The 14,804-nt window shown below is 42.0% G+C and overlaps 1 protein-coding gene across 3 annotated transcripts in view; it reads right to left on the reverse strand.

The window, feature by feature from the left end:
- The window catches only part of MIER3 (MIER family member 3), a 30,889-nt gene extending 18,722 nt beyond the window's left edge, over positions 1 to 12,167 (reverse strand). The window contains exons 1-3 of one of the 3 annotated variants that reach the window (XM_031965254.1): positions 11,462 to 12,167; positions 9,415 to 9,439; positions 6,528 to 6,673 (exon numbers count right to left, since the gene is read on the reverse strand). In XM_031965254.1, coding sequence (XP_031821114.1) covers positions 6,528 to 6,673; positions 9,415 to 9,439; positions 11,462 to 12,136 — 846 coding nt within the window. In that variant the 5' untranslated portion in view covers positions 12,137 to 12,167. Of the gene's footprint in view, positions 1 to 6,527; positions 6,674 to 9,414; positions 9,440 to 11,184; positions 11,248 to 11,461 lie in introns of those variants that run through there. The other 2 variants (XM_031965260.1, XM_031965259.1) reach the window with 2 other exon arrangements.
- Between the last annotated feature and the right edge of the window lie 2,637 nt (positions 12,168 to 14,804).

Here is a 14,804-nt window from a genome sequence, read left to right on the forward strand (position 1 = left end):
GAAGACTCTTAAATAAATAAATATATATCCCCAGGATTTTGTTCCCTCATTTCCACTTGCTTGCTGGACTCTCCACTTGTATATACCATCACACCTTAAACTCAACATGTTCAAAAACTTAATTCATCATCTTCCTTCAAAATCTTGCCTCCATTCTCCTAGTCACTTGGGTTTGAAACTTTGGAGCCAACTGGAAAAGGGAAACAGTAGATTGGATTTTATGGAGTCGCTACAGAGTAAAACTATTTGGGGAAAGACTTGATTGTAGAGAAAGAAGTCTGTGATAGAGAAAAATGCCTTTCAAAACACTTTCACATATATAGGCTATAGAAGCAAGGCGGGAGACCACCTGGCTGACCAGACTTGAAGGATGAAGTTCATGGAAAGTCTGGTGAGAAATGGAACATTGGTCAGGACTGCTCTACCCTGAAAGACAAAGGACTAAGGGACCAATGATCAAAAGCTCAAATGCTAATCTACCACTAAGAGAACAAAGCCTGTGAAGCAGAATTATATTCTGTTATAAATATGGGAGAGATGAACATGGATGTGTTAGGTGCAAAGTGATGCTCAACCAGGGACCCCCAAATAGCTACATCTTTTCCATCATTTGAGATTGAAGTGTACAAGCCAATAAGCAAATATAACTCTCAAACAACATAAATAGATTCAGTACCAAGTCTAGTATTGTTTTAAATGAGACTAGAATTCTAATATAAATGTTGTCATGTGTTTGATTATATGCCAAGTATTTGTTGAACATTCAGGATAACGGCATGTCATTTGTGACTGTACAATTTTACTGAGCTTCTCTATGTTAATTTTTGAAGCTTATGATCAGAAATTCAGAAGCATCTATAACTGTTTCAACTTTAAAAACTCAAGCCTCATATACTACATAACACGTCACACATAGTTTCTGCAAATCCGCTTCTGCTTATGTCACCTTGTTCCTGCCACTCACGTCTGACCTGTCCTTCTCCCTAATCATGATACCTTCTCTGCCCCAGAACCTATTTAATTATATTCTAAGTTCTGTTAATTCTATGTCTGCACACCTCCCTATCTCCTCCCTTCTTGTACCAACATTTCATCTTAGTTTTAGTTATTTCTGCCTCCACAATTGTCACAGAATTTTATAAGCTTTTTCTGTCTCCAGAGGATCCTCCCCTGCCCAGTGAGTTCCTCCCAAAGTAATCGTACTAATATAATGATCTGATCACATCATTACTTGGCTCAGAAACTGATCTGTAGACTAAAATACAGACCTGTAGTCTTGCCATTTAAAGGCCTCCATCATCTCGTGACAAACTATTTCCCAGTCTTCTAGCACACCATTCTCCTTTTTATGCTCACAATGAAAACAACTGGCTTACTCACTGTTCTTCAAGCTCATCCAATGAGCTCTGACTCTCATATTTTTGGACAGTCTGTCACCAATGCTTAGAAAATGTTTCCTTGACTTTTCTATCCCAAAGCTTAATTTAAGTGCTACTTCTCCTTCCCCTAAAGGCACTTGCCACCCTTTCCTTCCCATTATCTCTCCTCAAACTCTAGGCATTCATTTTGCCCTAACTGTATCAGTTCTTTCTATCTCTCCTCCTTGCCTGATCACCAGCTTCTTGAAGAAGATGGTGTCCTGTATCTCCTTTGTATCTTTAAAGGTGAGCCCTTCATTAGGAGGTGATTAGCCAACACTTGAAGTGAAATGAATTTACTATGATCATTTACAGAGGACAGCACTTCAGTACAGAAAAAGGAAGTCACTTGTCTTAAAATCATAAAATCAGCTTTGATTCTGAAACAGTCAACTTCAGTTATGCTATTGTTCAGTCACAAAGTCAGTCTGATTTGTATAAATTATTTTTAATTGTCATTTCTGACTGTACATAGAAATAATTTTGAAATTATCATCTTATTGTAGATTGTTTTTCTTATTAAAGATGAAATGTATTTCAAACCAAATTTATATATGCTAAATTGCCTTAAGAAGCATTTTAATTCAAACACATAAAGAAGGTTGATGGATGGATTAGAAAAAGTATAGTGGAAAAAACTCAAAAAACTCAAATTGGAGTCAGACAACCTGGCTCTAAATCTTATTCCTGCTACTTATGACTACTTAAGCAAGTGAGTAAGAGTCACTTACTCACTGACTCTTAGTCCTCTCATCTGCAAGTGGAAGTATACTAACTAGATTACCTCTAAGATCCCTTCCAGTTTTAAATCTATGATTCTCTATTAACTAATTTACAGCAATTTATATTATTAAATTCCAAACAAATGTCACTCACCTAGCTTACATGTTTTTGTGAATACAAATCTATTATGTGATTTTTGAAAAGCTGATTTATTATTTTATATACATTTATATGTATAGATCTAAAGAATACAGTCCAATGTGAAAATTAATCATGATGTAATTTGAAAAAAATATTTCTAATAAGCAAATATCAAAGAACATCTAGAGTGGGACATTGCTAAACATAAATATAATCCTGTATTCTTTAAAATTTTGTTAAGCATTAGAGAAGTCAGAAGTAGAAAAGCTGTTTTAATCTATTGGTTAGAATTAAAGTATTTTATATATATAAATTTTACAAAACAGGCAGGCTAAAGCTGATGCAATTAGGTACTTAAAAACGGAATGAATTTATCCACAGTGAATTGGTAGTAGAACTAAAAAATTTTAATACAGTGTCCTATTTCAGGGACTCAAATACCTTTTAAAATACACTTTATTAATTCCAATTTAATTTTAAGTGTCCCATTTCCTAATTATATAATTTACTGATTGTCAATGATTTCAAGCCTTAAAGAATTTTTTTCAATAGATCTGTCTTCTGGAATTCATCAATGATAAGTATATTTTTAAAGATGAAAACTTCCCCAAAAGACTTTAATGGTAGAACGGATATTTTAAATTTATGCTTTAAAATAAGAGTTATCAAAAGAAAAGGATAACACTGAAACAACACCTATTAGTTTAGTTCATTTAAATTCCTCTCTCCAAACCTTTACAATAGTCATTAAATAGTTTAACTGTTAGCAGCACTCTAATAATTCCTTTCTAATTTCTTGTTATCCATTGGAGACACTAAAAATGCTTTAATCAAAAAAAGTGGGAAGTAGTAATTACAAGTCTATGAATGATCAAAAATGTGTTTTATTCATGTTAAAAAAACATACTAAGGTCAAATTCATAAGTGTCATGTCTCTAGAGCCACTGAACAATGTATAAATATGGAATTTTCCTATCATTTTTATGATTCTATCTCTATTACACTATTTCTCCCCCTACATTCCTGTAGGTGCTTATGGCTCAAAGGGACCCAACACAGCTTGTGTTGGGAAGTCCAGCCAAGGTGGAGGGTGACAAGCAGAGAGGGCATTCTCCTGGCCTACTGACTGGCTATGTCTGTTGTCAGAGGACTTGTCTGCCTAAATTCACAACTTTGCCACCAGATTGGCAGCAGGGTGTTTGGTTTTTTTTAAAATTCCACAGCAACTCTAAAAACCATCTACTTAGTTATAAAGATCCTGAAATCTGAGGTAAATGGAGACAGTATCCATACCAGTGAAATGAAAGATTCTTGAATGATCTGTTCTGCTTACCTTTATTTAACATAGATAAAAATCCACTAATTCTTTATAAAACATTCAAATATTCTTAAAATATACTTAAGCTTGACACAAGTCCTGCTGATGTGGCACTGTGTGCCTATCTTACCCCTAACCAATAAACCTTTCTATATGCTTTCTGTTACCACAAATTTCCAGCTAGAGATGACAATAAGAAAATGAAGGTAAAGTTTTAAAATACTTTTTAAAGGTTAGAAACACAACCAATTAGATATAGAAAGATAAGTATCTCTGTGGACCTGCAGTTTGGAGTTTTTTGATCTATAAAACAAAGACAGGTTAATTTATTAGTGGAAATTTCCAAATAAAATGAAAATCATGGCTATGATATCATGCCCTATGAATAAGTAAATGAAGACAGAGCAGTCAGACTGCTATCTGAAGTTAGAGATTATGACTTATACCTCTCTGGATCTCCAATCTAGCACACACTGGGAACTCAATAAAAGCTTTCTATTAGTAATGATTTTTTCCTCTAACTCTTTAAAGATGTTTTCTTTACCTTTGTAAAAAGTTCATTAAAACATAGTGTCAAACCACTTGTTAAAGTGGACTCTTCAGAAAGGTAGACTTCCCAATAGGAATATATAAGATAACATAGTACAGAAATTCCCCACACCAATACAAAGCCAACAAAGCCATCCCAAACAGACAAGTGTTCTGATGCTCAGAGAGGTAAGGTAAAATAAGTGGCTCATAGATAGAGAGGGATTTAGACTCCAGTCTTCCCGACTCCAAGTTCAATGTATCATTCTCTAACTAATGGAACTTATAACCTACAGGAAGATGATCAAACTGGTTAAAAAAATTTGTGGGCGTCTACATTTTGGTTTTATTTTTGCTTTTCTTAATTAAGCATTCCAAAACCTTAATCAACTTATACATAAGTTTTTAGATAAAACAAATAATCTCCCTTTTGCCAAATTCCAAAATAATTTTCTAAAGACACATGCCTGATGAGCATGATAAAAATTTATATAAAACACTGAAAAATGAAAATGAGCCATTGTTTAAAAAAAAAAAATTCAACATCACATAAAAGAATTCCAATCAAATTTCAATTATTTTATTCTATTTTGAGACTTAAAACTCAAATATAAGAAATCTGTCTCCATTCTCTTCTGTTCAGAAGGAATGGATTATCTTCAAGGAATGGATTATCTTCAAGGAATGGATATACACAAGTATATCCAAAACAGAATTCAAAAGATCACAAGTCAAACTTTTAAAATTTGGGAATAGTACTGATTGACTGAAAATGTAAAGGGAAAATTTATATTTTCCCTTTTTCTTCCTCTGATCTCTATCCCTTATTTATCTGGGAAAGCATGCTGCTATCTATCTTGAATGATGTGTGAAAAGTAAGCTGCTAACCTGGTAGCCTGATTTTAACTCTGTATCATAACTCTGCTACTATGGGACAGAGCTATCTAATAAACCTAGCTCACTAACTCTTCTGAACTTAAAGGTAGAAAGGATACACTATTGAACATGAAGAGAAGTTAGCCCAGGCAAAGTCCAAAGCTTCATTGTAGAGGTTCAACAGCTAATTGAGCATTTCTTTTGTAAACTTCATCACCAAAACAATTTTTGTGGTCACTCTATCCATTTCTCAGTAGAGGGTAAATAAAAGAATTTTCTTCTTATGTCGGAGAATTTCCTAATATACATATATCTCCCTAAATTTCCAATTTGCTTTGTTTTCATGGGAAATTTACAGAGTATATATCTTTGAATATTTGCTCAGACTTCAGACTGTCAACAAAATATAAAAACTCAATACATCTAATTGCATCTATGCAGGTCATTAAGAGGAAGAGATGAATACTCAATATCAACAGACAGAACCCAAGGTTCTACCTATGATATAAAAGTAAATAATAACAAATATAAATATGTAATAGTTCTTTGAATTCTCCAGGCAAAAGATGTTACATAAATATTGAGTATTATGAGTACTAGGAGTAAGGAATGTAAATAAGAATATAACCTTTGCTCTAGTCTGGGTAGAAACATACAAAAAAAGGAGGTTAGTTTTAGATAAATGGAGCTTTATGTGACCAATGTAGCAACCAAATTTTAATAATTATTAGACATTTAAACATATGACACTTGAGATACAAAAAAAATCTCCTAAGGATCATGCCTACCAGGTACTTACAATCAGAAGGAAAAACTAAATTATAGTCCTGCCCTCTCTTCTTCATCCTCATATATTATATATACACTCAAATATACTAAGATGCATTAAGAAGACAGAATTTTCAAGAAATATCTTTTGCATAAAGATTCTCTTTTATCTAGGCAAATTAGCATCTAGAAGATGAGTGTATTCTCTCTCCATTTAACTTTTTCTCTTATTAATTTATATGTAAGTATATTGGTATGTGACATATATAAACTGGTTCTTTGTTGAATACCACTCATTTGTAATATTTAATAAAATTTTTCTAATAATGTAGCTAGGCACCAGAAACTAGCACCTAGGAATACTTCTATCTAATTGTTTCATATGCATTTTTAAAAGGAAATATATTGATTATGAAAGAGATGTGCAAAATAGGGTATCTATGTTTGATTTTTAAAAGATATTAGGAAGTATTTTACTGATCAACATTTAAAAGTTAAATATAATGTATCCTCTTTAAATATTTTAAAAGTATTCCCTATTTGGCATAAATTCAGGACTAAAATGGCAAGGTATTGGTCTTCTATTAATAGTTGTCACCATACTTCCCTCACAGAGGTATTAGGAGGATAAAATGAATTAACAATAGAAATTATTAACTGTGCTCTAAAATCACTGGGTGGAAATCCTTCATACTAACCTTTGTTAATATTTTTAATCTCGTTATGCTAAACAGTACCATATAATGATCTCTTACCTTTTCTAAATCTTCTATTTCAGAACTGAAGTTTTTGCCCTCATCCATCATTTCTTCTTCTTCAAGAGTTCTTTCATCATCATAGTCATGTACCAACATTTCAGCAGTGGGGTCAAAATCATGATCCTCAGAAGACAAAGACCCAACTATAATAAAAACAACCCAAGTCACTTGACATATTCATAAAATGCATACAAAGTAAAAATTGTGTTCTTTAAACTACAGGTCTACATGTTTCATTAAATTAATTTCCTTGTAGCCTATAAGTTAAAGCACAATAATACAAGATCCCATTAATGCTACTTTACCCTTTCTATTAAGAAGGCTTTCTAGTTCTTCAGCTCCTCCAAAGAAGCTGGCTTAGACATGGCTCAGAAGCACAGTAAAGCAAGGGCCTGAAACAACACTTGACTCTTAACAGTCAGTGGTGGACCTGGGGCTCAAATCCTGGTTCTGACACAGATTTTACTATCTATGTGGCCTTAGTTGTTAAACCAGGGGTCCTCAAACTTTTTAAATAGGGGGCCAGTTCACTGTCCCTCAGACTGTTGGAGGGCCGGACTATAGTAAAAACAAAAACCTTGTTTTGTGGGCCTTTAAATAAAGAAACTTCATAGCCCTAGGTGAGGGGGATAATCGTCCTCAGCTGCTGTATCTGGCCCACAGCCATAGTTTGAGGACCCCTGGAAACTTTCTGAAATTTGGCTTTCTCTCGTGTCCTGAGAAGGTTATACAACTTGGCTTCTAAAGGCCCTTACACTAGCTCTAGAGCTAAGATTCTGGCAGCCTTAATAAGGTAATTTTATTTTTGACATGATAAAGCCAAATGTACTTTAAAAATCTGAACAAAAGCAAAATCAGAACACAGCCCACACAGGCAAAAAGAAATTTAATCTCTTCAGCTGACAGATTCCAAGTTTCATGAGGGCAGGCTGAGTTCTAATTATTTCTGTATTTTTCCAGTTTTTATTTAAAATAGGTGTTTAACAAATAACCAAGATACATCATTAAAATCCCCTGCTTTTTAAAAGTGGTTTAGTTTATACAGAAGGAAAACATTTTTCAGAGAGAAAACAATTTCTTAAACCTGGTTAGTTATGGGCCATCTGTTTGCCAAAGCAATTCATTCTTGAAAAGGGTTGTCACTTTTTCATTTCTGTAAAGCTCCATTGTTATGGTAAAATAAAAGTGTTAGACTTATTTCGCATTACATCTGAAAGCTAAATGATAAAAAGAATTTAAAAGTTCTTAAGGATTATTTTGGGGAAAGGCATTTATTAAACATTTCCCCAGCATTTTCACGTATGATCGCTACATTCTTTAGCTCTTATCAGTTTGCTCATCTTCCTTTCAACATCAAAATTAAACACAGAGGCAATAATATTCTTCAATAAGAAAACAAAACAGAAAACGAAAAACTAGTAACAAACTCTCAGGAGCTCTGTTACTAAATTTAAGGGGAAAAAATGGCTTTCCTTCATTTGTTTCACATTAATATTTCATTCAATTAGACCAATTATTTTTCACTATTTAAAAACTCCATAACCATTTTAATACTTTTTCTGACTTCACAAAACCCCAATCAACATTCCAAAGTAAATACAATTGCTACAGAATGTAATTCTTTTAAATTTATTTCTGTAATGATAATTTTTAAGGGGGAAAAAAAAAAAAAACGCTTGTCTCAAGAGATGGCTATACCTACCAGAACATTAAAGCTTTAGTGAACCAGCAGATAGCTGAGTAAAATAAAACCGAAAAAATGACTATCATCATCATTTAAGGTGGTTGGAATTATAAAATCATTAATTTTACTTTAAGTGATATCCTCCACTTAGATGTCTTTAAAAAAATTTAGACAGAATTCTGCGGCCTTAATGCCACATGAATGGGAATGTATTAAGTGCTCCTGTTTTGTTTTTTAACCAAGTATTGTCAATGAGAAGGCATTACCCTCTGCTGGATTAAATTTTAAAAACATATTCTGAAATGTATTCTAGTTGAAAATTATCTTTAAATTCCTTTATATCATACTAAAACCAACTTACTTAAGAGTAATGATATCTATTCTACTAACCTCAAACATTATCATTTGGATATAAATTGCTTAATGCTATTTAAAGAAATCTGTTTAAAGGATGATAATCAGTTCCTTGACAATAATTTCTGATTCTACTGAAAGCATCTTGAGGAGTCAGTCACTTTCCCTGTTCCCTTAAATTGTTTACTTTAATATAGACTTTTCCTTTATGATCACACTCATAAACAGAACTGGAAAGGACTTCAGAGACCTTCTAATCTAATCTTCTCACTTTATAGATAATCATTGACACCAGCCCACTTAAGTTTCCAACTCAAAACCCGCAAAATAAATTTAATCTATGTGAGTCAAAATAAATTGTGTTGGGAAAGCAGTATTATGTGGTCCCCAGTCCAGAAAGAACAAGTTAACTGTCAATATTTAAGTGTCGAGTTAATATCTTTCAAAATCTCAAAGCAAAATCTGAAGTTAGTAACTAAACAGTATTCCAAGAAAACTTTCTAAAGGAGTGTTTTTTCAGGCCTGCCCCAAATTTGATGGCTAAGAGTCAAGACACATACTATTTAAAAAGCAAACATTCATTTTTGTTACCTATACGCTTAACTTCTGTGGAACTAAAGGTGAATTTTCCCAACTGGTCCCGTTTAAAAACAAAAAAGTCATATGAAAAAGACTAGGACTGTTTTGTTCCTCGAGCAATTAAATCATAGGATACAGAATAAAACGGAGGATCGCTGAGAGCATCTAGTTTGCAGTTGGGGGGTGCCTCGGGCCGGAGCTCCTCCAAGCCCCGTTACCACTCGCCGCCCGCTGGGACCACGGAAGGGGGAAGGAAACGGGACAAACCTGGGCTCGAACTTCCAAAGGAAGCCTAGAAAGGAGACATAAGAAGAGAAGCGGGGTTAGGGCGGCCGGGCCGGGGGAGGGGGGCGAACGGCGCCAAGCCCAGAGAGGAGCGGCGCGCAGCGGGCTCCTGGACGGGCGGGAGGCGGGGCCCGAGGCAGCCCGCACCGGAGCCGCAGCCCGGCCCGCGGCCCCGGCCCGCCCCCCCCCCCCCCCCGCCCCGGCCCCTCCCGGCCGCCTCCTATTCCTCCCCAAGTCCCCCGCGCCGCAGACTCGCCGCGGGCTGGGGGGGAAGGAGCTCGGCGCGAACCGGCAAGTTCCAGCCGCCCTTTTCGCTCAGGAAGTTACCAAGCTCCGGAGAAGCGAAACCGGCGCAAAGGGCTGGTAGCGCCGTGGCTGCTCCGCCATCCCCTCCCGGGCATCCCCGCCTCCCTTCGGCCCCGTCGCAGCGGCAGCTAACGAGCCTCCCGACCCCCCATTGTAACGACGCCACACCTCTCCCTGCCCTCCCGGCCTGGCCCCACCGCTCTCCCTCCAGCCAGCCCCCAGGAGGGCGCGGGAGGCCCGGCCCGGGGCGCAGCCTCTCGTCCCCCCAAAACGCGGCCGCCAGCGTTCCCGTCCCGCTGCCGGGATGCAGGGGCTCTCGCTTCCCGGCTGGGCTCCGTCCCAGGGATGCTGCTGCTCGCTTGCTCAGGCTGCCCGAGGGGGAGCGCAGCTCCCACCCCGACCCCTTCCCGGCCTGCAAGCCCTCCCGCCCGCCGCCAGCCGCCCCTCCCTCCGTCGGCCCGTCCCGCTCCGCTCCACCCCACCCCCCAGCTCCATCGTCGCACAACTCCGCTCCCCCTCCCCGGCCTGCGGGAAAGCTCCGGACTCTGGCGGGGGGCTGCCCTCTCCATGGCCAACTCCGCGCAGGGACAGCTCAGGACCCTCACCTCCAGTCATCCTCCCGGGGGAGCCCGAGCAGCACCCCCCCCCCCACCAGCCCGGAGTCCAAACGCTCCAAAGTGGGCCGGGGAGCTGGGGGGGTGCAGCTCGGGCTGCGGGATAAAGTGGGGGAGGGTGCTAACCTGCTCCCTCGGGGCGCCCCCAGGCTCTCCCAGCTCCGCCTGCGAGTCCCCCGCAGATGGAGGGGCGCATCCCGCAGCTCCCGGGAAAGTGCCGTCCCAAGCCCCGGGGCTGCGCAGCCCCAGCTCTGGGCCGGAGGTCCTCCCCTCGCCTTTCGCTCCGCGGGGAGAGGAAGCTGCCGCCTCTCCCTCTGCCTTCCCGGCCCCGGAGCGCTGGCGCAGCCCACTGCCCGCTTTGCAATCCGGCCCCGGGAGGTGGGGGGGAGGGGGTCGACGGAGGCTCCGCCGGTTTCCACCCACCTACCTCCAAGCCCCGAGCAGGGAGCGGGGACCGCCAGTTCCCCGCGTCACCCCGGGCGGGAGGGATTCCCGGGGCCGGGCGCTATGACCATGCCGGGCCGAGACTGGCCCCGGCCGGGCGCCTCGGTCCCCTCTCCATCTCCCGGCCGAGCTGGGGCCAGCGCCGAGCCGGAGCGGCCGCTGCCGCCGCCGTCGCCGCGGCCTAGTCCCGGAGGAGCCCAAGCCCGCTCCCGCCCCCCCAGCCAGCCCCACCACCGACCCGGTAGCCTCGCAGGGTCCCGGAGCCAACCGCCCGGCCCAAGGAGAGGCCGCGAAGGCGGCCAGAGTCCCCTGGGCCCGCTGGGCAGTCGCCCGAGCCCGGCGGGCGCCCGGTCCAGCCCCGCCGCTCCTGCCCGGTTTCCCTGCTCACCTCCGCCATATTGGTACCTTTAGGGCGAACGAGCAGCGCTGCGCCCAGTCCCCGGATGGGGCCGCTGAGCCAATCGCAGCCGCCGCCGCCGCGGTCGGCCCGGCGCACCCGCCCGGCGGCGGAGGCGGCTCGGCCCCCATAGGGCAGGGAGCGGGGCAGGGCGACACCCCCAGCCCGGCCAAGCTCACCTACCCCGCCCCAGCGGCCCCCTCCAGCCCCGCGAAGCCCCCAGCCCCCCGCCGCCTGGCCCCGGCCAGGCCGGGCCCCCCCCACTCACCCGCCCGGGCTCGGGGCTTCGACAAAGTTCCCGCAGCCTGGCTGGGGGACGCGAGTGGCCGGACGGCTGGTCCCGGGAGTCCCGGGCTGCTGCAGGAGCCGGGGGTCGGGACGCGGGGAGCTCGCCAGCAGGGCCAGGCCGCCGCAGCCCCCGAGGCGCCGCGCCGGGACGGCTCCGAGGACAGCAGGGGCTCCTCGCCCTGATCCCTCCTGGCGGTGGCCGGGGTCTGCGGGCTCCGAGCGGGCGGGACAGTTCCTGCTCCGGGGGAGGAGACTCGGGAGTGCGCGGCCCCGGGGGGTGGGGGTGGGGCGGGGGCGGGAGAGGAGCGGACCGTGCAGGGAGCGACCCTTCTGGACGCGGACCTGAGGCCGAATGACGGACGCCTCTCTCCCTCGGATCCCCAGAGCCTGGGAAGGGGAAGAAGGAAGCGAGCCAAAACCTGAGGGGGTGCGGAGACGGGCTGACAGACTGACGGACGGACCGGGCCAGATGCAAGTTTGGCCAGGCCGGACAGGGGCTGGAGAGCCGGACAGGGGCTGGAGAGCCGGACAGGGGCTGGAAAGGCAGGACAGGGTGGCCAGAGCTGGGGCCAGATAGGCAGCAGGGAGGGGGCAGACCGGCACTAGGCAGTGCCAGACAGGGAGGAGAGATGCCCTGCCAGACCCATGCCAGCATACGAGTTTGGGGAGAACGATACTGGCGTAGTTTCAGGGAAAGAAAAATTAATTATATGTATAAAGCTGGACATCAGTTTTTTTTTTTTTTTTAAGAATGCAAATAGGGGGTAGCTGTGGTAGGGCTAGCCTGGCCCCGTACGGGGTGGGGGTGGGGGGGCAGACAGTTAAGGGAACCTAAAAGACCTGTTGGGAAAGTCAGGAGATCATCCCAGTGAATCCAGATGGAGACACAGAGCTGGAGGTGGGGCATTTCCCTGTTAGTTTAAAAGCTTAACCTGTACATTTTGCACTGGGGGAGAGAGAGATGGGATAAAAACAGAGAGAAGCAACAATGACCTGTTGCTCCAGAAAACTGCCTTGTCGTCCTTTATACCGTGGAAATTTCCCTCTTCTTTGTGGAGGTAGTTGAAGATGAACAGGGCAAGTTGGAAAGTCACATATACCAAAGGATTTCTTCCCTTCTCTATCATGCACACCTCTTCTCCCCCCAGGAAGAGTAATTCTGGCAAGGCAAAGATACCAAATCTACTTGGCAGCAAAGGACTTAGAGCTGCAAGAGGCTCTCTCGTGAAAACTCTTCATTTTTACTGTTGGGAAACTAAGGGTTAGGAAGTTGTTAAGTGACTTGGTTGCACCTTGGCGGAGCTGAGAGAGAGGTCATCCTACAAAAGGGAATTGGGAAAACAAAGTAACTATTTTCAGAGAGGGTTACAAGAAGATATAGTGGGATAACATCAGGAAAGAGTGAAAGAATCAAATCGCTCTAGGAGGAAGATAAAGGGGGGAGAAGGCAAGGAGATAGGGGCACAAGGGTTTCTACATTAAATCCTCCTAGGAAATGATCAAGCAAGGTATAAGTATCTGTGGAGTACAAGCATTCTCAGAAAGGGGACTTTTTCACCCCAAGATATGTGAAGAAGGTGTCTGACAATGAGAACTGTTGAACTTGAAAGCCAAAAATTTATAATCTACATTTATCTGTCACTTTTAAGATTTACACAACGGTTTTCTTCTATCTGCCTCAAGACATAGGCTATAGAATTATACTTCTTCATACATATAAGGAAACTGAGGCTTAGATGCCATGTGACTTGCCCAAAGTCATAGAGATTAGTGTCAAGAGCTTGGACTTAGGGCAGACCTCCTGATTCCCAGTCCCATGTTCTCTCCGCTACTCTACAGGCTGGCTAGTCTTTACAACTCATGCCATGGGTGAAAGTTATTTATTTATGGAAATTTTAAGGAAAATTACTTCAGCCATTTCAAAACACTATAAACATGTGGAAAAATACACTTTCCCTGCTGTGAAAGATATCTTGCGACCTTTTGTCCAGTCAAATAACTCAAAAATAGCTGAACTTTGAAACTCCAGTCTTGGCACATACTACATGTGCAGTTCTCAATGAGGCGTTCAGACTTTATAAAGTAAAAAATGGTTTGAAATTAAGTGCAAGGGATTAGCTTTAGAAAATGTGGCCACGGGCATGCACCATGGACGGTGCCATTAAAAGTACACGTGGAGAAGCATGACCACACAGAGGGAACCCTGAGGCTCAAAGCAGAATCCCAGTTCCACAATTCTAGCTTGAAAATGTCCTCCACAATCTGGCTCAAAATCTGCATATACTTTAATTCATGTCAGCCACCTTAGCCATTTTTGAGAAATGCATAAGATCTTGGTTATATGAAGAATAGCTGGCATTGACAGAACTTTGAGAAAGCTTTTACATACAAGATCTCAATTGGATCCTCACAACAACATTGTGAGACAGGTACTATTTACCCCATTTTACAGATGGATTTCTCTTAGGCTTAGAACAAATGACTTATCCAGAGTTATGCAACTAGATATACTTGGTATCTCTGCTAATTCTTTTTCCTAGGTTGTAAAAGGATTAATATGCCCATTTATGGTTTTGATGACTTATCTTGCTGTCCATGATTATGCTTATATTAATAATATGTATTTACTGGGTGTTGCATAAAGGTTCATAGGAAGCTAAAATGTAGAGAAATTAGTTGGTATAAACGTTTTTGCATTGGGGGGGAGATACTTTTTGATTTATTGTCCACTGGAGCTAGCCCAGGGTCATAAATGAGAGTAAAGAGAGTCATTAGAGATCACCTTATTTATCCCTCTCATTTTGTAAATGAGGAAACTGAGGAACTAAGAGATTAAGTGATTTATACAGGATGACATGGCAATAAGTAGTTCAGATGGGATCACTGAAGATAGGAACATTTTACTATTTAGTTTTACACAACAGATTCCTGACAAAACTGAATAAAATCTGAAAGGAGAAAGAACAGTTTAACATCTCTTCTTCAGAACAAGATTTCTTAGTCAGGTAAAGATCGGAAGTCTTGAGTGTCTTTAACAACAATATTGCTACTTATAAATTACCACCTTTGCAATGGAAAAAAAAATCATTATAGGACATGAGATGAATTAAGTATATACAGAGAAAGTAACACATTTAGTATATGAGTATTATTTATCAAGGAAAGAACATTGAAATTAGAAATGTTGGGTTCACATTCTGACTGCTATTTACTAGTCTTCTTACTTGGGACTATTCATTTACCCTTACAAGACCTGTTTTCTCATCTGAAGAATAATAAATGCATTGCTAATGTGAAAAATCCCTTTCTACTTTTACCTCCCT

This window comes from Sarcophilus harrisii, chromosome 1, assembly GCF_902635505.1.
Source record: "Sarcophilus harrisii chromosome 1, mSarHar1.11, whole genome shotgun sequence".
NCBI classification, from domain to species: Eukaryota; Metazoa; Chordata; class Mammalia; order Dasyuromorphia; family Dasyuridae; genus Sarcophilus; species Sarcophilus harrisii.